General features: G+C 39.1%; 1 protein-coding gene across 1 annotated transcript in view; it reads right to left on the bottom strand.

Moving 5' to 3' along the window:
• The window catches only part of ubash3b.L (ubiquitin associated and SH3 domain containing B L homeolog), a 118,137-nt gene that overhangs the window by 13,484 nt on the left and 79,615 nt on the right, over window positions 1-25,038 (bottom strand). The window contains exons 2-7 of the mRNA XM_018225752.2: window positions 23,329-23,382; window positions 22,278-22,464; window positions 11,189-11,387; window positions 8,055-8,224; window positions 5,186-5,394; window positions 739-871 (exon numbers count right to left, since the gene is read on the bottom strand). Coding sequence (XP_018081241.1) covers window positions 739-871; window positions 5,186-5,394; window positions 8,055-8,224; window positions 11,189-11,387; window positions 22,278-22,464; window positions 23,329-23,382 — 952 coding nt within the window. The remainder of the gene's footprint in view (window positions 1-738; window positions 872-5,185; window positions 5,395-8,054; window positions 8,225-11,188; window positions 11,388-22,277; window positions 22,465-23,328; window positions 23,383-25,038) is intronic.

Genomic DNA, 25,038 nt, shown 5'->3' with positions numbered 1-25,038 from the left:
GCAATCTCTATTTAACTGATTATTTGACTTTGGAACAGAATGGACTACACCAGTGATGATTTAGGTGTACCATATTAAAGGGGCTGTATACTGAATGAATGCTGTTTATAGGCACTCTTGGCATCATGGCCAGCATAGGTGACTCACATTATTACTGCTGGTGCCTTGTTAAGCTTAAATTATTATATCTTTAACATCTGCTTGCTTTCTGCTGCATGCTTACAGTACTAACCCAGGGGAAGAAATCTGTTTTCCATTACAGTTGCCGAACAGTCTATTTCAAGTATTGCCCAAGTCTTTGAAATCTGGCATTAACAGCTAATGTGGTTCTCATTCAGTTTCAGAGGAAGATAACTGCATATTAAGTAAGAGAAAATAAAAGCAGCTAGCACAGTCATATGCAGTTTTACCTCAAACGAGCTGGAATACTAGGCTTGTGGCACGAAACATATGATGTTTGAACTTTGTTTTTTTCAATAAATTTATTTACTGTATACCTATAAATGTTGTTCCATTAAATGTGACAAATTAAATGTAAAATATAAGAGGAAGGTTGTTTTCTTATAGCTTAGCCCCACCAAGGGACCTGATATATATATATATAATATTAATACCGGAAGTTATTATTATTAGTCATATTTCATAGAAGATATTTCTCTTTTTCATGTACAGCAGGGCTACATTAAACTATATAAACATTTATTTGTTTGTACTTTATAGTTGCTAACAGATATTCACCTGCATAGGTTGACATATTATTGTAAGTGCTGATGTATCTCCCAGGCCAGGATCTTCCAGTTGTCTTCTCTCCATCACTCGGTCCCCAAGAGAGCATGTGGCGGATAGGGGAATATTAAGAAGTGAATATGATCTGTTAAATAAAGATGTATTATTCATATGATGTCAAAAGAAGGTGTTGTTGAAGAAGACACTACTGGAGATAACTTTCACAAGAAGAGATTGCAGCAGAAAGGACAACAACTATAAAATGTATAAAGGAGGCAACCCAAACTCTATTGATAACTAAAGCTTAACAAAGAAGTAGGGTAGAAATGTGGCACATTATGATTTCAGATTCTGTACCAATCCAAAGTGACCACAGCCCTTTGTCTGCATCTTCAAAAGTACAGATCTCTGAAGATGCCCCAGTATCTCTTCATTTTTTTCTGCTGATTTAAACACATGCTCTGCGCTGCTGGGAGCTCAGGGAGCAACTCAAAATATACTGTATATACACAGTATATATATTTATATATACGTGGACGCATGATGGTTTGTGATAACCCCTAAGCTTACAGTCTCAACAGTTGCCCAGATCACTCTGAGCATGTGAATATCACTGACTCCTAATAATATCCAAGATGGTGACCCCGCCGTGCACAACTTCGAAGGCCTGGATCATTCATGTTATAGAGATTCTGAAACTTTAGGCCGGTTCAGTGTATAAAATATGTTTAAAATAGCCATATTTGTTTTTAGGTTTTAGTTCTGCTTTAAAGGATTACTGACACTTCACTGCTGTTCCTCACTGAGAGCTGCCCTTTTGCCAGTTACCAACTTAAGGCATTCTGGGAATTGTACTTTATGCAGCTGCACTGATAAAGAATATATTTTAGTTGTTTTTTGCTTTTTGCATGGCAGCCCTATAAGCAATTGCTAACCCACTGAACCCATATCGATGATCATTCTACCAGTCTCAAATAAAAATATGAGTTTTTACCTTAAACAGTTCCCTCCACTAATACAGTGTATGATATATCTACATATACTTTTCTGCATGAATCAGAAGATAAAATGAGTCATTTATTTACTGCAAGTGCAGTGTGGAAAGTCCAATTTCGGACACAATTTCCTTGTATTTTTGCCACAATGCCGTGTTTTTCTAATAATTCCAGCATCACTGCAGCCTTGATGGAGAAATGCAGCTGATGCATTAAATACCAATGTATTATATTAATTCGAGTTGTGTTTTCCCAAAAAAATTTAGTTTTTTGAGGGTAGTTTCAGTTAAAACTCGGGATGAAAAAAATAAAAATGTTCATGATTTATTTTGCCCCAAAGCTGCAAAAAGCTTGAATCTGAAAATACTCCAGCTAAAACCTGTTAAGGTCATGTAGAAGTCAATTGCAGCGGTCCCTTGAACCATTTGAAGATGTTTTTCATGATTTTTGGGATTTTTTTTGGTGGTTTGTGTTCAAAAACGGTATCAATTTGAGCTATTCAAGTTTTTTTTTGCTGACAACTCAATCAATTCGAGTATTCAAGTTCCCCCCCCCATTGCATTCATTCGAGTTTCTTCATAAATAAGCAAACATTCCAGTTGTAAGTTTATTCGAGGTAGAAAAAAACTCACAAACTTAACATTTTTTAAATACCTCCCTAAAAGTCTGATTGGCATCATTTCTGGCATTCAGTGTCAACATGACATCTGTACCTTTCCCTTGCAAGTTCTTGTGATATACAATCTGTGCCAGAAAAACCCGAAATGCAGCATTTTTCCATAATTCCACCATAACTTCATATGTAAAGGGTAAATATGCCTGAAGAAATTGCACCTGTTACATCAAGGTTTAAAGGGGTTGTTCACTTTTGAGTTAACTTTTAGTATGACTTAAACAGTGAAGACAATTTGAAAATGATTATACATTTTAGTTATTTAGCTTTTTATTTAGCAGCTCTCCAGTTTGCAATTTTTAGCTATTGGGTTGCTAGGATCCAAATTACCATAGCAACCATGCATTGATGTGAATAAGGGACTGGTATATGAATAGGAGAGGGCCTGAATAGAAAGATGAAAAATAAAAAGCAGCAATAACACTAAATTTGTAATCTTACAGAGCATTTGTTTTTAGATGGGGTCATTGACCCCAATTTGAAAGCTGACACATCAGAAGAAGAATGTTAATAAGTTAAAAACTATAATAAATAAATAATGATGACCAATTGAAAAAATTCGTAGAATTTGCCATTATATAACATCCTAAAAGTTAACTTAAAGGTGAACTACTCCTTTAATGTGTTTTGGGGTGGAAAGGATTAGAAATGCCAAAGCGTTGGCTTGAGAAAAAGTGATATGAGATTCTGGTACTTTCATTAGTATTTTTAGTGGAGATATAAGGAACTGTTAGCTAATCTTTCCAAATCCAGCATGTACCCTAGCTGCAGTTCAGACAGTTTGTTCTTATAAGGGGGAAGTAGTCAGCAACAGAGGTGGAAGAAATTTTCCTGTGCAAGGACCTTGATATGTGCCATTTCTTTGTATAAGTAGGAGACGAGAAAGCTTAAGAAAAGAGGGCATATCAAGTTGCATTCTGACTTGCATTTTCTAAAAATGAAATATTCCCCTTGTGGTTTTAACCTAATTTTGCAGTCTCTATAGTATAAATATGAAATCATTTTGCAAATTTTTTTAATTCTCCAGGCACTTATTAACTTTATAGTTCGTAAAATTAGATTTTAAAACTTTCCAATAAATGTTACGGCGAAACAGTTACAACATCTTTAAAAGCCAATGGGAACTTTTAATTGTTAAAGGAACAGTTCAGTGTAAAAATAAAAACTGGACAAATTGATAGCTTTCCACAATAAAAAAAAGTTTCTAATATAGTTAGTTAGCCAAAAATGTAATCTATAAAGGCTGGAGTGACTGGATGTCTAACATCCTCCCCCAAGTCACTGATTGGTTACTGCCTGGTAACCAATCAGTGGAAGCCAGGAGAGCTGTAAAGCAGGAAGTAGTGTTCTGGTTTTTATGTTAGTATTAAAAGTAAGCTTCTAAGAAAGTGGCGAGATGCCACAAAATGCGTAAAGCGTATGATCCAAGGTTCCAATTTTTGATGCGCTTGGAGTGTTTTATGATAGATTATTAAAGGTGAAATTTTATCTTAATGATTTTCGTGTTGGTCCAGGGTTTTTATATTTACATTAAAAGTAAACTCTCTGAAAAATATTAGTGTGGAAACAATGAATAATGCATTTTATAACAAAGAAAGGAACAGTAAGTTAGGTGTTGCTGATAGATAAAGGGAGGAATATATGGCTATGATTGTCACCTTTCCTAGAAAAATTCAGACCTTCCTATTTCTGCTGTCTTTCTGCCTAACCATTATTTTCTGTTATATTAGACCAGTGGTTGACGGACTTAGTATTAGTTTGAATACCCTTTGGAGGCTCAACCTTTGGACACGGTTCACTTAGCTTATAACAAGGCTGCATACATAGGATAGTATTGGCGCATTAGTCATTCAGTCATAGTATGTAGGAAAGTAAATAGACTTTCATCTCCAATCTCACCCTAACTGACCTTCAAACTGGGCTTCCAGGTGAACTGTATCTATAACAGAAGATAAGCATTCTCCCCATATCTCAGCCTAACTGCCCCCCAGCTACATCTCCACCCCCCTCCAGGAAAGGCACCCCCCCATGTTGGGAACAATCCTTTGTAGAGTGCACAGAGTTGTCACAAAACCCTCCACTCTAGGGCATTGGACAAAACAGCCTATCAATGTATTTTTAGAGAAAAGGTACTTTGGGTTTGGATTGAGCTTATTGTTGCCATCAACAGGAATTGGTATGGTCACATAGACACCAATCAAAACATCTAGTGGTTGCTGGATTTCTGGTTCAAGCCCCTTGAGGTCCAACATTTGGTCAGGGCAGTGCGTAACTAGATATTAGTGGGCCCCACAGCAAATACGTTTTCAGGCCCCCAAAAAAGGTTGACTTTTTTACCAATATGTATTGAAACTGTATATGAATCAGGGCCTTAGGGACTGCTATGCCTCCTGCCTCCCCCCCCCTGCAGCTGCAGGGTCTGCTTCCTCTATAGTTATAGGGCCTCCTCTTAACTCATAATAAGTATACAGATATATGTGTGATGTAGTTGTATAATCACATTTACTTTACAGTGCTACGCAATATGTTGGCGCTATATAAATACATGTTAATAATAATAATAATAATAATAATATGAACATATTGACATTAAAGAGAGCCATAGAAATATCATCCAACTTTACTTTTAATTTGGGCTTCTATGATTATTTAAAGAGCAAATTGACATTCATATTCCAGGCTTTTCAAGGGGGGCAGGATGGAAGCAAAAGATAGCCCTCTTATTCCGAAGACCCCTAGGTGCCAACATTCCTAGATAATGAATCCCATACCTGTAATACCTTTTACTCACCCGTGAAATATCCATGTACCACATTCATCAGCTTTTGTGATATAGTTTTCAGGCAATAGCCCAGAACATCCAGTTGCAAGTGAACTTCCATAAATCCAGCCTTCACTAGTGCTTGTCTGTTCTACTGGGGACATAAAAATATAATCTCCAGGAACCAGCTCTAGTTCATCGTCATTCTGTGGTGAATACGGGTATAACACTTGAAGGGTCTACACAAGAAAACAGATAGTTTTTAAACATATTTAATTGTCAGCTGACAGTGGTCTAACTTCATTGTACAACTTGCAAAACTGAAGCTGTAACTACCATACTTGTAGCACTGACTGCATCTGTTGGAAGTATAAAATAAATAAACAAATAAACATCATGACATGTGAGTGGAAAGGGGAATTGTACTTATAGTCACAAAAAAGTGATGGGTGGTGTGGCAGGGATTTTACTGTGCATTTAAAAAAGCACTAATTAATCATTGGATTGTTTTTGTAACCATCTTGCCCTATATATAAGAAAGTCTGTTTAAATAAAGATAAGTAATAGCCTGCTCTTCTGCCAGCTGTGACTCATGTCTCATGTCTCATGTTTACAGATAAAGAAGATTTCATTATACAGGGGTTTGTTTTAAATATGACCAGCATTTCTCCTCCTCCCACAATTCCTCTAAAAAAAGACAGTGGGATTAAAATAAACTAAAATGCTTCAATTTTCACTGTTCTACACTGTCTAAAGCATAAGTCAACCTTTAAAATAAGTGAATGTAAAATTGACGGGGGTGCTATTCTCACCACTTTTGTCCTTTATATTCATTATTTATTTTCTTTCTATTCCAAGATATTATGGGATACATATGCTGTTAATATGAATGAATTGTGTTACAACAGCGCCACCTGCTGATCAGTTTCCCACCAGTCTGACCACCAAGTAGTCAAGGAAGTTGTCATTAGATGTTGCTCTGATGTTCTTCTGCTTAGGAAAACAATTAGAAACCTTTTTCAAAGCAGAAGAACATCAGAGCAGCCTCTTTCTTTCTCCTGACAACTTCCTTGACTACTTGGTGGTCAGACTGGTGGGAAAATGACCAGCCGGTGGCACTGTTGTAACAAAATTCATTCATATTAACAGTACAAGTATCCCTTGATATCTTGGAATTAAATAATGAATGTACATTGCAAAAGTGCTTAGAATAGCACTCTCGTCAATTTTACATTCACTTATTTTAAAGGTTTACTTATCCTTTAAAAGATAAATAATTTAAACAATGGAAAAAACTTATGTGAAGACAGGTGTAAATTTTTCTTTAAAGAACACGGGTCTGGAGCTGTATGATTGCACCTGCCTGCATAATATAACACCTAATAATTTGTTGAGCTCTGTTTATGTACCTTGAGACATAATTAACAATATAGTTTGTACATTTATCAAATTTGGCTATATCTATCAAGACTTTCGCTAAATCAATATTCTGTTACTGTTTATCTTCACCAATATTACACTTAAAGGAAAACTATACCCTTGAACAATGTAGGTCTCTATAAAAATATATTGCATAAAACAGCTCATATGTAAAACCCTGCTTCACGTAAATAAGTATTTATAAAACAACTGGACTTGCTGAGTAATTAATGAAGACGTTTAACTACTCATCCAAGCAGCTTCTTCAGTTCAACTGAAGGTGTGGGAAGTCTTTGGTATAAAAACTCTTCCACTAATCCAATCACAATGGCACATTGTAACTCTTCAGAGAGGTGACATCTGAAATTCACAGAGGTGTTGATTCTGTGTAGTTACTGTGATAGGATTACCAATGTATCATGCAACTCCTAGAAACAAGTGTTACTTGTGAGAGTTGCATGAATGAGGTTTATATGCTGAGAATTTCCCACACCAGTCAGTTGAACTGAAGAAGTTGTTCGGATGAGTAGTGAAATGTCTTCAATAATTTCTCTGCAAGTCCAGTTGTTTTATAAATACTTATATTAGATATACCATGACCTGGATGAATGAAAATCTTCATAGTCAATACATATTAGGTCACATGATCCAATTAATCTTCTGGCTTTTGCTTCCACACTACTTCCTGTTACAGTTAGAGCTGCAGTATTTCTGGCTAGGCGATCTCTGAGGCAGCACACAGACCTTTACAAAATGGTGGTTCAGGGTAAGAGATGCAAAAGGGAAATATTTACTTAAATATATATTTCAGTTTGGTAAGATTCTTTAATATGCCACTTAATATGATATAATATGTTGCTTAAGTATTGATTTTGGGGGTAAGATTTTCCTTTAAATTTAAGTTACAAACTATTGTGATAATAGCCTTCATATTTCATGAATGTTTCTACTTAGTGGTCTCTGGGTTGGCAGGACCAGGCTATGTACTCTGTCTGTCTCTCATTGGGAGGAGGCGGAGTATCCAGTAGTAGATCTTTGCTGTTTGGAAGTGTGGCAATAATTATGAAGCAATGCATATGTACCCTCTTTAAACAGACACTCTCATTGGACAGTGGGAGAGTAATACATAAGTGAAAGCCTTGCTACAGATCTATTTTAAAAAGGACAGACAGATCCATGTATGATTCCACTTGCTCCTTATTTTCAGATGACTGACAATAACCATAGTATGTGTGTATGTAAAAGGGACTTAACTGCGCTGAAGGAGGGAAGGATTATATTGAGGCATGATCTCTGTAATGTACTGCACAATGTGTTGGTATTATATAACTTATATAATTATTTAACTTATATAATTAACCTATATAATTATTTAACAGAATATAATAATAATGCACAGTCATTTGAAACAGTGATATCCACATGAAACCAATATAGTGTAAAATGCTGTATTTCATGTTTATTTGACTGTGGAATTTACCTCATGATTGACAAACCGAATGTCTCGGGAGAATATTGTAGCCACCCAGTCACAGCCAAGGTTTATGTCTATACTGTGTGCAAGTTTCTCCAGCGTGGGCAAGTGACTGTCTAGGAAGTGGTACGCCAGAGTCACATGCAACTGCTTCTTGTGAGGTTCCACCCTCACCTCTGAAACACAAGAAAAGATTATTTTGTTAACTGCTCTATTGCCATGAGATTACTGGAGGGGGATTAGTGAACATGGAATAGAAAAATCTTCATACAGTTATAGATTATCCTATTCCTAACAAATATTCATAACAACTTTGCAATTGGTTTTAATTATGTCTTTTTTATAGTTTTCAAATGATTTGCCTCCCACTTCCAGCTTTCAAATGGTAATCCCAGCAGACAAAAGAACGATTGCTCTGCAAATTTACAATGTTATTATTATTGTTGCTTTTTAGTATTATTGTTACTTTTTATTACTTATAATAACTCATTTAAACCACTGCCCAGTTGCTAAGATAAGTAAGATCCTAGCAACCAGATAGCTGCTAAAATTCCAAACTGCAGTGCTGCTGAACGAAAAGCTAAAAAGCACACACACACACAAATAAATAAATAATACCATTTGCAAATCGTTTGAGAATATCAATGGTTACATCTTAATAAGAGTAAATTTAAAGGTGAACAATCCCTTTCAATCATTATAGAGCACCCTAAAATATAAACCCTGCATGCAAACCTAGACACAGTAACAAAAATGGCCAGCCTGTAGGACAGCTGCACAGATAAACCCATAGGATAGTGTTCTGCAAGTTACTTAACCTGAAGTGGTGAAAGCTAAAATAACAGGACAAATTAGTAAGTTTATAATTGAATAAAAAACATAACAACTGGAGATTTTTTAACATTGTTTATATCATTTCTTCTACCTCATTATTGCAAGCAGTTTGTCCCATAGACATTTAAGGTGATGTAAAACCATGTATAATATTTTGCCTCCTGAGAACCTGCTTTTCAAGTTATTTGTAAATGCAATTGCTATTAAAAGCTATATTAGTCGCCCCTTTCTGCAATTCTTGTTAAAACTCTTGAAACTATATAGTAGATGCATGCCATTTTCTATCCAAAACTTTCCTTACCCAGAATGCCTTGGCTTTGGATGAAGAATATGTAGGTAATATTAGGCATGGACAATGGTCCTTATACTACAAGCTACAGAAATGGTGCCTTAAAATCCATTAATCTTCATGAATGCCAAAAATGACCCTTTACAGCATGTTTCATAAAAGTGAGTAGAGAATGTTTCCCTGTAAAAAAATGTTCTATTGTTGGCAGTTACGATTTCCACTAGATGTCACCCAGACACAACCAGCATAGTAAGGATAACTAAAAATAAGGATCAGACAGGAAAACTTGGAACCAAATCTATAAACAAATATATAATGTACCTTATAATAACAAAGAATAGGTACATGACAGTATAATGGCTGCCTGGGCAATACAAGCACTCTCAAAAGATCTGTCTTCTCTAAAAACCTGAGCTTTTGGTTTTTGCAGCAGAAATACATATTAGACTTCTGGGCACAAAGTGATGGTAGGTATGGGCTCATCCCACATTTTATTTCATTAGAAAAAAGACGAGTATAAGGGGGCCAAGGGGGCCATTATGTAAGATTGGCCCAATCTTAAGGTGCAGTAACAGGTAGCACCTGCTTTATACAGCCCTCATCTGTAGCCCTTGATGTTGACTACATCTTCCATCATGCATTGACTCATTAAAATATTAGGTCAACATTAATACCTTAATCCTTTAAAATATACCAGATAAGTGTTGTGTTCTCTATAACTGTGCTGGCTAGGTGGTCTCAGTATAGCAATAAACACCAGACCAGAAAAGAAAAAATAAGACAGTAAGCACTCTGTTTCCAATGGTTAATCAGATTAGTAACTAAATAACACTGTAATGACTTTGTAAATGGAAAACATATGTAAATATATGCTCTGTGTTCTCTCTTCTTTGTTCATGAGGTGAAGGTATTGAACACAACTTTTCTAGCACCAAACAACTAAAGAGCAATATATCCACCTGCCTTCTATTTAATGGAAATGAGTGCAATGCTGAAAAGCCAAAATTACATTGCTATTTTGGATAACAGAGTAGTGATGGACAACCTATACAACTGTGATTTGCTGAACAGTTACTGGAAAATTAAGTGGAGTCTGATTAGTATATATTGATAGGGTGGCATAAAGTTTTAGTTGTTTAATGTCTAGGTGATGTCGACCAATAACTTTCAGCCTGTACAGGGAGCCTATAGGCATTAACTATGCAAATATGAGATGTTACTGGATTACAAATCCCACAAACTCTTTACTGATGGGTTTAGATATCAGTCCAAAAGAACTGGCAGCTACCATGTTTGGCCATGTCCCTAAGTTTCCAACTTGGACAGTAATTTGCAACTTTCCAGTGCTCATGCGACTGGTGTGACCAAACATGGCAGTCAACAACCCTGCCTGTGCTGCTCTGGATTTGGGAAGAAGAGCCTGGGGTACATTGATGTTTGAGGAAATGGAGAGGTACAGTTAGGGAGGGACAGGGGTCATCTGCACTACAACACAATGTTACAAACCATGGGGGTGGATGGGTTACATAGTAAGCCCCTACTATGTTTTCAGATATACAGATATAAGTCGAGCATTCTCGGTCCATAGTCTTCAATTGTGTGCCACTGCAACATTGTTCTAAATACAGTACACCTAACATTTCTATTCTGCACAAATGATAAATTAGTGTAAGGTGTAAGCTCCCCTGACTCTTACACTTCTATATTATAAATGTTAATGTTAGCAAAAAAACATGTTAAAGTGCTGAATTTATATATATTAAAGGCATATCTTAAGGGAGAAGCAAGATAATATAAAACATCTGTTTTGGCTTCTATAGCTGCCGACATTCAGAGCCACTTTCTCCCCACAGGGAGATGACAAGAAATGGAACTCTAGCAAATCTCTCATATTATATGCTTTTAGAGTCTAATTACAAGTCAAAAGCAACAAAATATAGCAACAGCCCCAAACGACATGTCCATGTACTAAAGGGAACAGGAATAAAAAAGAAAAAAAAACAGAATTTGAACTTACCAGTCTTCACTAAGGCATCTGCTGCAAAATCTGCTGCAAATTTCTTTAAGATCTCAGCGCAATCGTCTTTAACAAACAGGCCAATGAAATTGGAAGAAATATACAGTTCCAAAGGCAGGGGATTCGGGAATTTTGATTTCCAGTGGGACACAGTGGTCTGCAATGCTTCACAAAGTGCATCTACTTTACTGTCTTCACACTATAAAAGAAATTGTCAAATCAGACTTTTGGGGACAGTTCATGCATATATATTTTCTTACATGGAAGCAATGAAAAAATACAATTTAAAGGGGTAGTTCACCTTTAAGATAACTTTTAGTATCTTATGGAATGGGCAGTTCTAAGCAACTTTTCAATTGGTCTTCATTATCTATTTTTTAATTACTTGCCTTCTTCTGACATTTTTCAGCTTTCATATGGGGGTCACTGACCCTATCTAAAAAACAAATGCTCTGTAAAGCTACACATTTATTGTTATTGCTACTTTTTATTGCTCATTTTTCTATTTAGGCCCTCTCCTATTCATATTCCAGTCTCTTATTCAAATCAATGCATGGTTGCTGGTGTCATTTGGACCCATTTGAGATCGCGCCTCATCTACAGGTCCCGGATTCCCGGTTATTGCACACCTACACTGGAAAACTGACCCATTTTCTCACCCAGATCTTGACCTGAGCCGAGCAGATCTGACGATCGCACGCAGACCTCGGAAGCGGGAAAAGAAGGGTAAAAGTGCGCAACAGCTGCCCCAAAGCGATGCAGCCTATCTTACTAGGCTGCAAACACTCACAGCAGGAGAGATGGCCTCGCAAAGCGGTTCCTGGATGGGTCCCGAATCTCAACTTGAGACATCCCAAGGGCAGTTGGTTGATACAGGGAAGCCGTATGGACAAATTTAAGGAGCTTTTACAACAAAGACTGCAACTAATATCACAATACTGAAATCTAACAGCTACATGATCTGAGCCAACACATGGACACTATAGAAAACAAAATGGATGATGTAGTAATGGTTCCTGGATGCCCATGCACAGAACATTGTGCAGTTACAGTCTCAGCTCAAGGATGCCCGAGACAAAATGGAAGATGCCGATAACAGATCAAGGTGCAACAACGGTAGTCCAATCAATTTTCACTACTCAAGGTACAAGCAAAGTTCACTCTGGAGAGCCAAATTAAATCCAGTGTACTTTATTCAAACACTCAAACACAACATGTTTCGGACAGACATGTCCTTCATCAAGTTCCAGAGTGAACTTTGCTTGTACCTTGGATATTGTGTGGCTTGGATGGTGCCACTGACTGGTTCGATAGAGCCTTGATGTCTTTGGAGTGAGGGATAGAGATGTCGCGAACTGTTCGCCGGCGAACTTGTTCGCGCGAACATCGGGTGTTCGCGCTCGCCGGAAGTTCGCGAACGTCGCGCGACGTTCGCCATTTTGGGTTCGCCATTGTTGGCGCTTTTTTTTGCCCTCTCACCCCAGACCAGCAGGTACATGGCAGCCAATCAGGAAGCTCTCCCCTGGACCACTCCCCTTCCCTATAAAAACCGAAGCCCTGCAGCGTTTTTTCACTCTGCCTGTGTGTGCTGAAGAGATAGTGTAGGGAGAGAGCTGCTGCCTGTTAGTGATTTCAGGGACAGTTGAAAGTTTGCTGGCTAGTAATCGTTTTGATACTGCTCTGTTATTGGAGGGACAGAAGTCTGCAGGGGTTTGAGGGACATTTTAGCTTAGGTAGCTTTGCTGGCTAGTAATCTACCTTCTACTGCAGTGCTCTGTATGTAGCTGCAGTGGGCAGCTGTCCTGCTTCTGATCTCATCTGCTGACTGCTGCAATAACAGTAGTCCTTGTAAGGACTGCTTTTATTTATTTTTTTGTTGTTTTACTACTACTACTACTACTACTACTACTATAAGAGCCCAGTGCTATTAGTCTAGCAGTGTTGGGGAGTGGGACTGGTGTGCTAATCTGCTGCTCCTAGTAGTTCAGCAGCACCAACTTTAATTTTTTTTTTTAATATTCATTTTTTTTTTATTTTACTTTTTTTATTTTACTACCGCTGTAGTAGTGTATAAGTTGACCTTTTAGGCATTATTTGCCCTGTAGGCATTATTTGCACACTGTTTTCTTCAACCCGCCATCGAGCTGTGTGACCTTGTTCCCATTCTGTCTAAATATCCATAATATTACCGTCTCCAGAAAAAACACCGGAGTCACTTTTTTCAAGCAGCATTCATATATTTTACGTAATCCGTATCCACCGCTGTAGTAGTGTATACGTTGGCCTTGTAGGCATTATTTGCACACTGTTTTCTTCAACCCGCCATCGAGCTGTGTGACCTTGTTCCCATTCTGTCTAAATATCCATAATATTACCGTCTCCAGAAAAAACACCGGAGTCACTTTTTTCAAGCAGCATTCATATATTTTACGTAATCCGTATCCACCGCTGTAGTAGTGTATACGTTGGCCTTGTAGGCATTATTTGCACACTGTTTTCTTCAACCCGCCATCGAGCTGTGTGACCTTGTTCCCATTCTGTCTAAATATCCATAATATTACCGTCTCCAGAAAAAACACCGGAGTCACTTTTTTCAAGCAGCATTCATATATTTTACGTAATCCGTATCCACCGCTGTAGTAGTGTATACGTTGGCCTTGTAGGCATTATTTGCACACTGTTTTCTTCAACCCGCCATCGAGCTGTGTGAGCTTGTTCACATTTTGTCTAAATATTGATAATATTATCGTCTCTAGAAAAACCACTTGAGTTACTTTTTTTCAAGCAGCATTCATATATTTTACGTAATCCGTATCCACCGCTGTAGTAGTGTATACGTTGACCTTGTAGGCATTATTTGCACACTGTTTTCTTCAACCCGCCATCGAGCTGTGTGACCTTGTTCACATTTTGTCTAAATATTGATAATATTATCGTCTCTAGAAAAAACACTTGAGTTACTTTTTTTCAAGCAGCATTCATATATTTTACGTAATCCGTATCCACCGCTGTAGTAGTGTATACGTTGACTTTGTAGGCATTATTTGCACAGTGTTTTCTTCAACCCGCCATCTAGCTGTGTGTATTATCGTTTCCAGAAAAACCAACTGAGTTTTTGTTGTTGTTGTTGTTTTTTTAAAATAATGCCAGGCAAAGGCAGGCCGCCACGCAGAGGCCGTGCTAGGGGCCGTGCTGCTATGCAATCCTGTGGCCCTAGCAAATTGCCCAGTTTTAAAAAGCCAATGACCCTGAACTCCCAAAATGCTGAAGAGGTAGTTGACTGGCTTACACAGCACACCCCATCCTCTACCGTTTCTAACTTTACCACAACATCCTCCTCATCCTCCACTGCTATGGCCACCCCACGTAACACTTCCTCCACCACCGGTGCCCCTTCTTCACTGGGGTCAGAGGAGTTATTTTCCAATGAGTTTCTTGAACTGAGTAATGCGCAACCATTATTGCCAGAAGAAGATGAAGGAGATGAGGACCTTACACCAGATTTAATTCTGGCAGAGAACACGATAGAGATGGACATAATGAGTGATGAGGAGGAGGTCCCCGCTGCTGCTTCCTTCTGTGATGTGTCAGAAGAAATTGATGCATCTGAGGAGAATGATGATGAGGAGATTGATGTTTTGTGGGTGCCTAGTAGAAGAGAGCAAGAGGAGGGTAGTTCAGATGGAGAGACGGAGAGTCAGAGAGGCAGTAGGAGAATAAGACTTAGAAGAAGCAGGGAGGACAGCCCGCAGGGATCAGCAGGGCAACAACATGTATCGGCACCTGTGTTCAGCCGGCCAACGCACCCGCCATTGCCGCCAATACCGCCAACTCCGCCAACTTCTACTGTTACCGCCAGATCGCACACTTCCAAAAAGTCAGCAGTGTGGGATTTTTTTAATGTGTGTGCCTCTGACAAAAGCATTGTAATTTGCAATGAGTGCAGTCAGAAACTGAGCCTTGGTAAGCCCAACAGCCACATAGGTACAACTTCTATGCGAAGGCACATGAGCGGCAAGCACAAAGCACTTTGGGAGCAACACCTCAAAGGCAACAGGCAAACTAAAAGCCCACACTCCTTCTGGTCCAGCATCTTACTGCTCTACCTCTGCTCTCCTTGACCCGTCTGAACCACCCTCCACTCCGCCTTCCACCTTGACCACCTGTTCCCATTCCCAGTCATCTGCCACCAGCCAAGTTTCTGTGAAGGCCATGTTTGAGCGTAAGAAGCCAATGTCTGACTGTCACCCCCTTGCCCGGCGTCTGACAGCTGGCTTGTCTGCACTCTTAGCCCGCCAGCTTTTACCATACCAGCTGGTGGACTCTGAGGCCTTCCGCAAATTTGTAGCAATTGGGACACCGCAGTGGAAGGTACCCAGCCGCAATTTTTTTTCTAAAAAGGGAATACCACACCTGTACCAACATGTGCAGAGCCAAGTTACCGCATCTCTGTCACTTAGTGTTGGGCCAAAGGTCCATATGACTACTGACGCATGGTCCTCCAAGCATGGTCAGGGCAGGTATGTCACCTACACTGCCCACTGGGTGAACTTGGTAATGGCTGGGAAGCAGGGAATGGGTAGCTCAACAACAACAGTGGAGTTGGTGTCACCGCCACGGATTGCACGCGGTTCTGCCACCACCTCTACTCCTCCATCGCTCTCTACCTCGTCTTCTTCTTCTTCTTACTCTGCTGCTGGGTCCTCCTTCTCCTCCTCCACACCTGTGCACCCCAGCTCCCCCTAGGCTATTCGACGTGCCAGGTACGCCGTTGTCACGCTGTCTTGGGGATGACGTGCCTGGAAAGCAAAAACCATACCGGATCTGTACTCCTGTCATCTCTGCAGTCACAGGCCGATCGGTGGCTGACCCCACACCAACTGCAGATCGGAAAAGTGGTGTGTGACAATGGAAGCAATCTGTTGGCAGCGTTGAGACTAGGCAATTTAACACATGTGCCCTGCATGGCACATGTGTTAAATTTAATAGTCCAACGTTTTGTCTCCAAGTACCCAGGATTCCAGGACGTTCTCACCCAGTCCAGAAAGGTGTCGGCCCATTTCAGACGTTCCTACACAGCCATGGCACGCCTTGCTGACATTCAGCAGCGCTACAACATGCCAGTCAGGCGTTTGATTTCTGACAGCCAGACTCGCTGGAATTCAACGCTCCTTATGTTGGAACGTCTGCTGCAACAACAAAGGGCCGTCAACGAGTACCTTTTTGAACTGGGTGGTAGGACTGGATCTGCACAGCTGGGGATTTTTTTCCCCCGTTACTGGGTGCTTATGCGCGATGCCTGCAGGCTCATGCGACCTTTTGAAGAGGTGACAAATATGGTCAGTCGCACCGAAGGCACCATCAGCGACCTAATACCCTTCGCTTTCTTCCTGGAGCGTGCCGTGCGACGAGTGACAGATGAGGCTGTAGACCAGCGTGACGAGGAGCTGGAAGCGCACGATTTCTGGTCGGAATCACCAGAACGAACCCAGGCACCTGCTGCAACGCAGGGAGAGGTGCCAGAAGTGGAGTCAGAGGAGGAAGGTGGCTTTGTGGAGGAGGAGGAGGAGGACCAACAGGAGCAGGCTTCCCAGGGGGCTAGTGGTGACCTTTTGGGACCCCTGGTCTTGTACGTGGCTGGGGGGAGGAGACCGTGGATGATGCAGTCCTTGATAATGAGGAAGCGGAGATGGATAGCTCTGCATCCAACCTTGTGAGAATGGGGTCTTTCATGCTGTCATGCCTGTTGAAGGACCCCCGTATCAAGAGGCTTAAGGAGAAGGACCTGTACTGGGTCGCAACGCTACTAGACCCTCGGTACAAGCATAAAGTGTCAGAAATGTTACCAACATACCACAAGTCCGAAAAGATGCGGCATTTACAAACCAGCCTGCAAAACATGTTGTACAATGCTTTTAAGGGTGATGTCACTTCAGGAACTCATCAACATTCCAGGGGCAGAGGTGCCAGTAATCCTGCCACGAGCACACCTGCAAGGACAAAGCCCTTTGGCCAGTCTGTAACGTCAGACATGCAAATGTTTTTCTGTCCAAGGCAGCGCCACAACCCTTCTGGATCCACCCTCAAAGAACGCCTCGACCGGCAGGTAGCGGACTACCTGGCATTAACTGCAGATATCGACACTCTGAGGAGCGATGAACCCCTGGACTACTGGGTGCGCAGGCTTGATCTGTGGCCAGAGCTGTCACAATTTGCCATGAACCTCTTGTCTTGCCCAGCCTCAAGTGTGCTCTCAGAAAGGACCTTCAGTGCAGCAGGAGGGATTGTAACTGAGAAGAGAACTCGCCTAGGTCACAAAAGTGTCGATTACCTGACCTTTATTAAAATGAATGAGGGGTGGATCTCGGAGGGTTACTGCACGCCGGAAGACTTGTTCTGACTTCTATGCAGCTGTCCTTCTCTTCAAGCCTCATGACTCCACACACAGCTGTCCTTTAGCGTCCTCCTCCTCCCTCCGCCACCGTTACAAACTAGGGTGCAAACCCTACTGGTTTAATTTTTTCTGGCCTCTGTGCTTCAGTGGCTGCAACCAAAAAAACTGGGCAAACAATGTCTACAAGGTCAACGTATGGCAAAAAATGACTATTTTCAGCATTTATATGGCATATTTTTTCTGGCAACTGTGCTTCAGTGGCTGCATCCAAAAAAATGCATATTTTCTGCATTTATATGGCATAATTTTTCTGGCCTCTGTGCTTCAGTGGCTGCAACCAAAAAAATGCATATTTTCTGCATTTATATGGCATAATTTTTCTGGCCTCTGTGCTTCAGTGGCTGCAACCAAAAAATTTATGTTTTCAGCATTTATATGGCATAATTTTTCTGGCAACTGTGCTTCAGTGGCTGCGACCAAAAAAATGACTATTTTCAGCATTTATATGGCATATTTTTTCTGGCCTCTGTGCTTCAGTGGCTGCGGCCAAAAAAACTGGGCAAACAATGCCTACAAGGTCAACGACGTTGACCTTGTAGGCATTGTTTGCCCAGTTTTTTTGGCCGCAGCCACTGAAGCACAGAGGCCAGAAAAAATATGCCATATAAATGCTGAAAATAGTCATTTTTTGCCATACGTTGACTCAACGTATATGGCAAAAAATGACTATTTTCAGCATTTATATGGCATATTTTTTCTGGCAACTGTGCTTCAGTGGCTGCGACCAAAAAAATGCATATTTTCTGCATTTATATGGCATAATTTTTCTGGCCTCTGTGCTTCAGTGGCTGCAACCAAAAAAATTTATATTTTCAGCATTTATATGGCATAATTTTTCTGTCAACTGTGCTTCAGTGGCTGCGACCAAAAAAATGCATGTTTTCTGCATTTATATGGCATAATTTTTTCTGGCCTCTGTGCTTCAGTGGCTGCAACCAAAAAAGTTTATATTTTCAGCATTTATATGGCATAATTTTTCTGTCAACTGTGCTTCAGTGGCTGCGACCAAAAAATGCATATTTTCTGCATTTATATGGCATAATTTTTCTGGCCTCTGTGCTTCAGTGGCTGCAACCAAAAAAATTTATTTTTCAGCATTTATATGGCATAATTTTTCTGGCAACTGTGCTTCAGTGGCTGCGTCCAAAAAAACTGGGCAAACAATGTCTACAAGGTCAACGTATGGCGAAAAATGACTATTTTCAGCATTTATATGGCATATTTTTTCTGGCAACTGTGCTTCAGTGGCTGCGTCCAAAAAAACTGGGCAAACAATGCCTACAAGGTCAACGTATGGCAGTTGTTTAAAGAGAACAGTAGATTACTAGCCAGCAAAGCTACCTAAGCTAAAATGTCCCTCAAATCCCTGCAGACTTCTGTCCCTCCAATACAGAGCAGTATCAAGCAGATTACTAGCCAGCAAACTTACTATCATCTGTCCCTGAAATCACTAACAGCTCTCCCCCTACACTATCTCTTCCAAGCACACACAGGCAGATTTTTCAGATACATTTTTGCCCTTGATCCCCCTCTGGCATGCCACTGTCCAGGTCGTTGCACCCTTTAAACAACTTTAAAATCATTTTTCTGGCCAGAAATGTCTTTTCTAGATGTTAAAGTTCGCCTTCCCATTGAAGTCTATGGGGTTCGCGAACCGTTCGCGAACTGCTCGCGTTTTTGCGCAAGTTCGCGAATATGTTCGCGAACTTTTTTTCCGACGTTCGCTACATCCCTAGTGAGGGACCACCCGACCAATAATACTATTTTCACTACTCTACTTCCAGACCTTCCTACTTAATGGTTAGAGTATGACAGAGTTCGTCAGGCACTTGTCAAAAATCTCAAGAAGGACCTCCACGGGATACTACTTATTATACTGTGATTACATTTCCATCAAACCCAGATTAAATTACTGCAAGCAGCTAGATCTGAGAAACAGCTGGTGCATGAGGGCCAAAAATTTAAAATCTATGCAGATATTTCTCCGACAACCTTGCAAAAACACAAGTCCTTTTCTCCTGTTGTTCATGTGCTTCAGCACCATAAAATCAGATACCGGTGGCTTTTCCCATTTTGCTTGGCATTTACTTATAAAAATAAAGGTTCTTATGAAACCTTTGGTTAAAAATTCTCAATCAGAGTTTCCTCCATCTCCTGGCCAGCGTACCCCAACCCAACCATTCTCTCCAATCTTGAGAGTCTCTCAAACAAACAAGAATCGCCCAACAACTCTTCCCTAACAAAGTTCGACCACCAAACATAGGATTAATGTTCATACAACCAAATATTCCCAAAATAGCACTCACTTGACTCAACAATGTGCAAACAACATGAAGTTTTATTTGTAATTCCAGCAGCTTCTACGAGACTGGGATCTCAAATAAAGCTTCACATTGTTTGTCAAGTATTTGGTTTTATGTGCAAAGTTTTCTACAAGGAGCAGAAGTGCCAAATTGAGCACCCCATATATATATGGAATGTAATCTAGCTCCATACACAAACTATTGTTACCTTACCTTATATTTAGTACCAGAAATTATTTACCAGTCAAGCACAGAAATCTCACAGCAGGGCATTTAGGCAATGCATTTTCCAAAAGCTATTCTCAGATCAATACAAAGTTTCAAGCCCCTAAGCCAATAAATGTAGATCTCTGCAGAAAAATCACAGTTGTGTCTACTATAGCTATGCCATCTGCTATACTAAAACAGTGAACTAAAACAAACAGGAATCACCCCCTAGGAGAGGAAGAGCAATTTAACAAGCTTGCTGAAATTAAGAAAAAAAATGAAATGAAAATGAATCATGTATCTGGCTGCCCATCAATTTAAATCAGTCATTTACTGGCATGTCTCATTTTAAAAGACTCCCCAAATCATCTTCTTCTATGTAATTTGTATATTCCATTAACTGTACAGCACTGCGGAATAGGTTGGTGCTTTATAATAATAACTTGTGCCTCAATTATTTAAAAGAAATGTGTAATGGCCACAAACACTTACAGATGAAAAAACATTTAAAAAATAACAGCACTTCTCCATATTGTCATCCCGATTAAGTTTTCCTGAATATTCATGTCATGTGTTTCCAATGCAAACTTGAAAGTTCCCAACAGAAAAGATGTTCTATATTTCTACTAGTTAGCATTATACATTACGTTACAGGGAAAATTTGCCAGCAAGTGCAGGATTAAGTTGGTATCTGCGGAGAGCACAATATAATTAGTCAACTGAGAACAAAAAATAACTGTCCTATTTTTTAGTTTCCCGACACTTTGCATAATGGTGAGTCTTTTAATTATATTGAATCCCTTGATTATAAACGAAAACATCTATTATGGTAGGATCTTGCAGTCAGACTCTTACATTAGTGTTTATGCTCTGGGTATGAAATGACTTTGCATTGATAATTACAGGAACAGTAAAACAAAGTTGCAGCTATGTCTCATACACATACCTACATGTCACACACTACTCAATCTTATATGAATAGATATTGTTTGAAAAAAGGAGGAATAATAGAAAAAAAACTGACGCTACCCATGTATATTGAAATCCCAAAACTAGAATACTCGGAGTCGGCATAAACATAAACATGATGATCCCCCTCTGGAATACACAAAGATTGAAGTGCAGATTATATGAATTGTACTATTTGCCCGATGAAGCCAATAGTTATTTCATAATATCACAGACTCATTGGACATTGATTTATTGCAGTGTAGTAGCTGCTGGATCTGTTCGCAAATTGCTACTAACAGATACATCCCCCTGTGGAACACACACCATAATTCATCTGCACTAGTTATTTCACAGGGTTGTGGCCCATATTTATGCTGTTTCCAGTGGTAGTGTGGGTAGATTTACTATGAAAATCAATCATCTGATGTTAGTTCTAATCCCACTTGTATGTTTACCATATCGCCTCATTGCCATTTATATATAAACTCACCTTATTCGGATTTGAGCCGAATTAACTCTTTTTAAAAATTTTATTTATTTTATCTATTTTTCTTATTAGTGTACAAGTCTGTGATATTAATATTTGGCCTTTTAATTATTAAAAAGACCAGCCACTTATTTAGTAATAAGTGTGCATTATTAATTGTGTAGAATCTGATATTGCTTTTTGTATACAAATATTAAGTAGTACACATCATTAGAGCACTTCATTCATTCTACGAATTAATGGGTAGTTTACCTTTATGTTTAATTTTAGCATGTTATAGAATGGCCAATTCTAGACAATTTTTCAATTGGTTTTGATTTTTTTATTTCATTTTTTAATTATTTGCCTGCCTCTTTCCAGCTTTCAGCCAAAACAATATTGTTCTGTGAAGCTACAATTTTATTGCTACTTTTTACTACTCCTCTTTCTACTCATATTCCAGTCTCTCATTAAACACACTGCCTGGTTGCTAGGGTAACTCGGTCCCTAGCAACTAGATTACTGAAACTGCAAATTGGAGAGCTGCTGAACAAAAAGTAAAAACAACACAAATAATAAAAAATGAGACCTATTGCAGATTGTCTGAGTTTTTAAAGGTGAACAACCCCTTATGTAATAAAATGGTTAGTTAGCAACACAAGCAAATAAAAGGACACACAGGACAAAACAAAATCAATAAGAACCTACCATAAAAAACTGGCAAAGTGTTATGTGGGGAAATATGTTGTGTGCTTTGTTTTTGCCACACATCTGCTTTGATTGTTGCCAGAAGTCCGAAAGCTTTTGTGCTAAAGGACCAGTAGGTCGCAAATATAATACATATTCCCGAGGCAGGGGATCATCTAGAAATGGGTCATCTATGTGAGAAAACAACCTGAAAAACAATATGATTTCATTGATTTGCTTCTAATGGCTGTAACACAGTGAGGTTGTGAAATACACATCAAATACAATTATTACGATTTCACAGTTTTTCTCAGTTAATTCTAAGCCAAGCTTAACTTATTACAGAACAATGTCTTCCTCTAAAATAATTAATTTTTAGAAATAATTACATTAAAGGAATACTATACTTGGGTATACTGGGTGCATTTAAATTAGGGGAGAGGTATTTAGGGCAGGACTAGACCTATCCAGGCGAGACTATAATTTCCTCATGATAGGGTGGAGTAGATGTCACGATCCAATCTCCTTGGGCAGTCAAAGTCTTCTATACATAGATACATTTTCTGTGTCCTAGAGACAAAATCTTGCCTATAACCATCTAAATCATTAAAGATTCAGAACACTTACTCCCTGTCCTTTCCTGTATTCCTGCCCTTTTTTATTCATTACTTCACTATACCTCAACCCCACTACAGTGAACCAAACTCAGACACATTCTATACAGACTGCAGATGGTAAGCCATTAAAATAGAATATATGGATGAGAAACTAAAATATAGAGCCGATATGGGACTTGCCACAAGGCTATATCTTCTGATAACCCAAGACGACTCTTTGCATGAGGTTGTGGTCATGGACAGAGCAGCAAACAAATTCTGAAGTATTATAATGCATCAGTACATCATAAGAACCACAGTCACTTCCCCACCTTCCCCTATTCAGGTTATTTATTGTGTTTTAGGTGCTTTTTCACTAAGGTGTAAAGGCTATATAACGGTTGCCCATGTGACTTTAACCAAAGTGTATCAAAATGTGGAACCAAAAAGGAAAAAGAGAACTGTATTTAACCTACCAGTCGCATGCAGCTTGTACACTTCTTCCACCTGTGGACGCTAAAGCTTTTTGTCTGCAAAAAAAAAGTAACATGGTGAACTTTTTTCATAAATGCTACAATAGTTTGTAATAAAAAGATCACAGCAGTGCAAGTTATCAGTGCAGAATCATAATTAAAAAATAGTTTGGAAATAGTAGGTATAGCCATGAAAATAGCATACTATTCATTAATAAAACTGGCTGCATATAGAGCCTCATTATAACAACAACCTCATAACCACATCAAAGGCATTTTACCAGCATAATGATATGTCCCCCATTTTTCCTAACTGCTTTCATTTTCAAATACTCAGTGCACATTTCCGTGGTGGTGTGTTAGTTGCACTGTGTCTCATTACGGGCCCCTCCATTGGAAAACATATTAAGTTCAGTTGTGAAGTGGTAGGACTATTTGTATCACCTTCCTGCCAAGTTCCATATAGTTTCTAGAAGTCAACTATTTGTTGGAAGCTTAGCAATATGGATTTCCATAGATAGAGCCAGCACGTCTAACATCACAATGTGCAATCTAATGCATCAGCTGAAGTGTTTTCAGGTTTGTAGTGATTGGATGCTCGGGCAATTAATTCTTTTGAGAGACAAATAACATGCCATCTGGCAGTCTTAGCCTTAGTCTGGTGGATTCCAGGAGAATTTTAACTTCCTGACAATGTAATGGGAACTGTTTCAGGTGATGGAGAAATAATGGTTTGTGGCTATTTGTACTGGGCCCCTTGTACCAAAGAAATCAATGCAATGCGTCCTACTTTTTTTAAACAGTTTTGGAAAGTGCTTTCCTATTTTAGCACAATAATGCCCCCATACACAAAGGGGCAGATTTATCAAGGGTTGAATTTCGAAGTAATGGGAGTATTTTTGAACTCCCATAACTTTGAAATTCGAATTAAAACTGATCTAAATGTATCAAAAAAAAAAAGAAAAGTTTTCTTTGAGGGAATAGTTTTCGATCAAATTCGAATTGTACTAATCAAAGTAATATTGCACAAAAAATTGCTCTAAATTAGAATTTTTTAAAGTCAAAATTTTCACTTCAACCCCCCAAAGTGTGGTCCACACAGAACTAGTTTGCTGAGATGGGAATAGAAGAACATGACTGGCCTGCACACAGCTGTGAACTCAACCCAAAAGAACACCTAATGGATGAGCTAGAATGTGGACTCTGAGCTAGACATGATCACCCCACATTAGTACTCAAATTTACTAATGCTCTTTTGGCTTAATAAAGCTAAAATCCCACCAATAATATTCCAGCATATCATTCATAAAAGAGTAGAGGTTGTTACAACAGGGCCAACATCATACTGTAATAATGTCTTTGTTTTCCAGATGAGATTTTAGGCACTAGACACTGCTGTCCACATAGTGTTCCACTGCAAGAATTGTGCACATTTATTCATGAAAGTGCTTAAAAATACAATTTACCTGTTGAATCCATATCCTGGAGTTCAATTAACTGCTCATCTGAGTAACTGCATATTTTAATGCTAATCTATTTGACATGATCTAAATAATACAGCAAAGTTGGAACAGAATAAAATGTTTCTTTAGAACTCATTTGGGTTTCATTTTTCATTTTTCAACAAATGCTTTGGAGTCTCATGATTCATTTTAGGACAATTTGCCTATCATGAATCACAAACTGTTACACAATAAACAAGGCAAATGTGCA

Source organism: Xenopus laevis, chromosome 7L (assembly GCF_017654675.1).
Source record: "Xenopus laevis strain J_2021 chromosome 7L, Xenopus_laevis_v10.1, whole genome shotgun sequence".
NCBI lineage: Eukaryota > Metazoa > Chordata > Amphibia > Anura > Pipidae > Xenopus > Xenopus laevis.
This window is presented reverse-complemented; position numbering and strand designations above follow the sequence as displayed.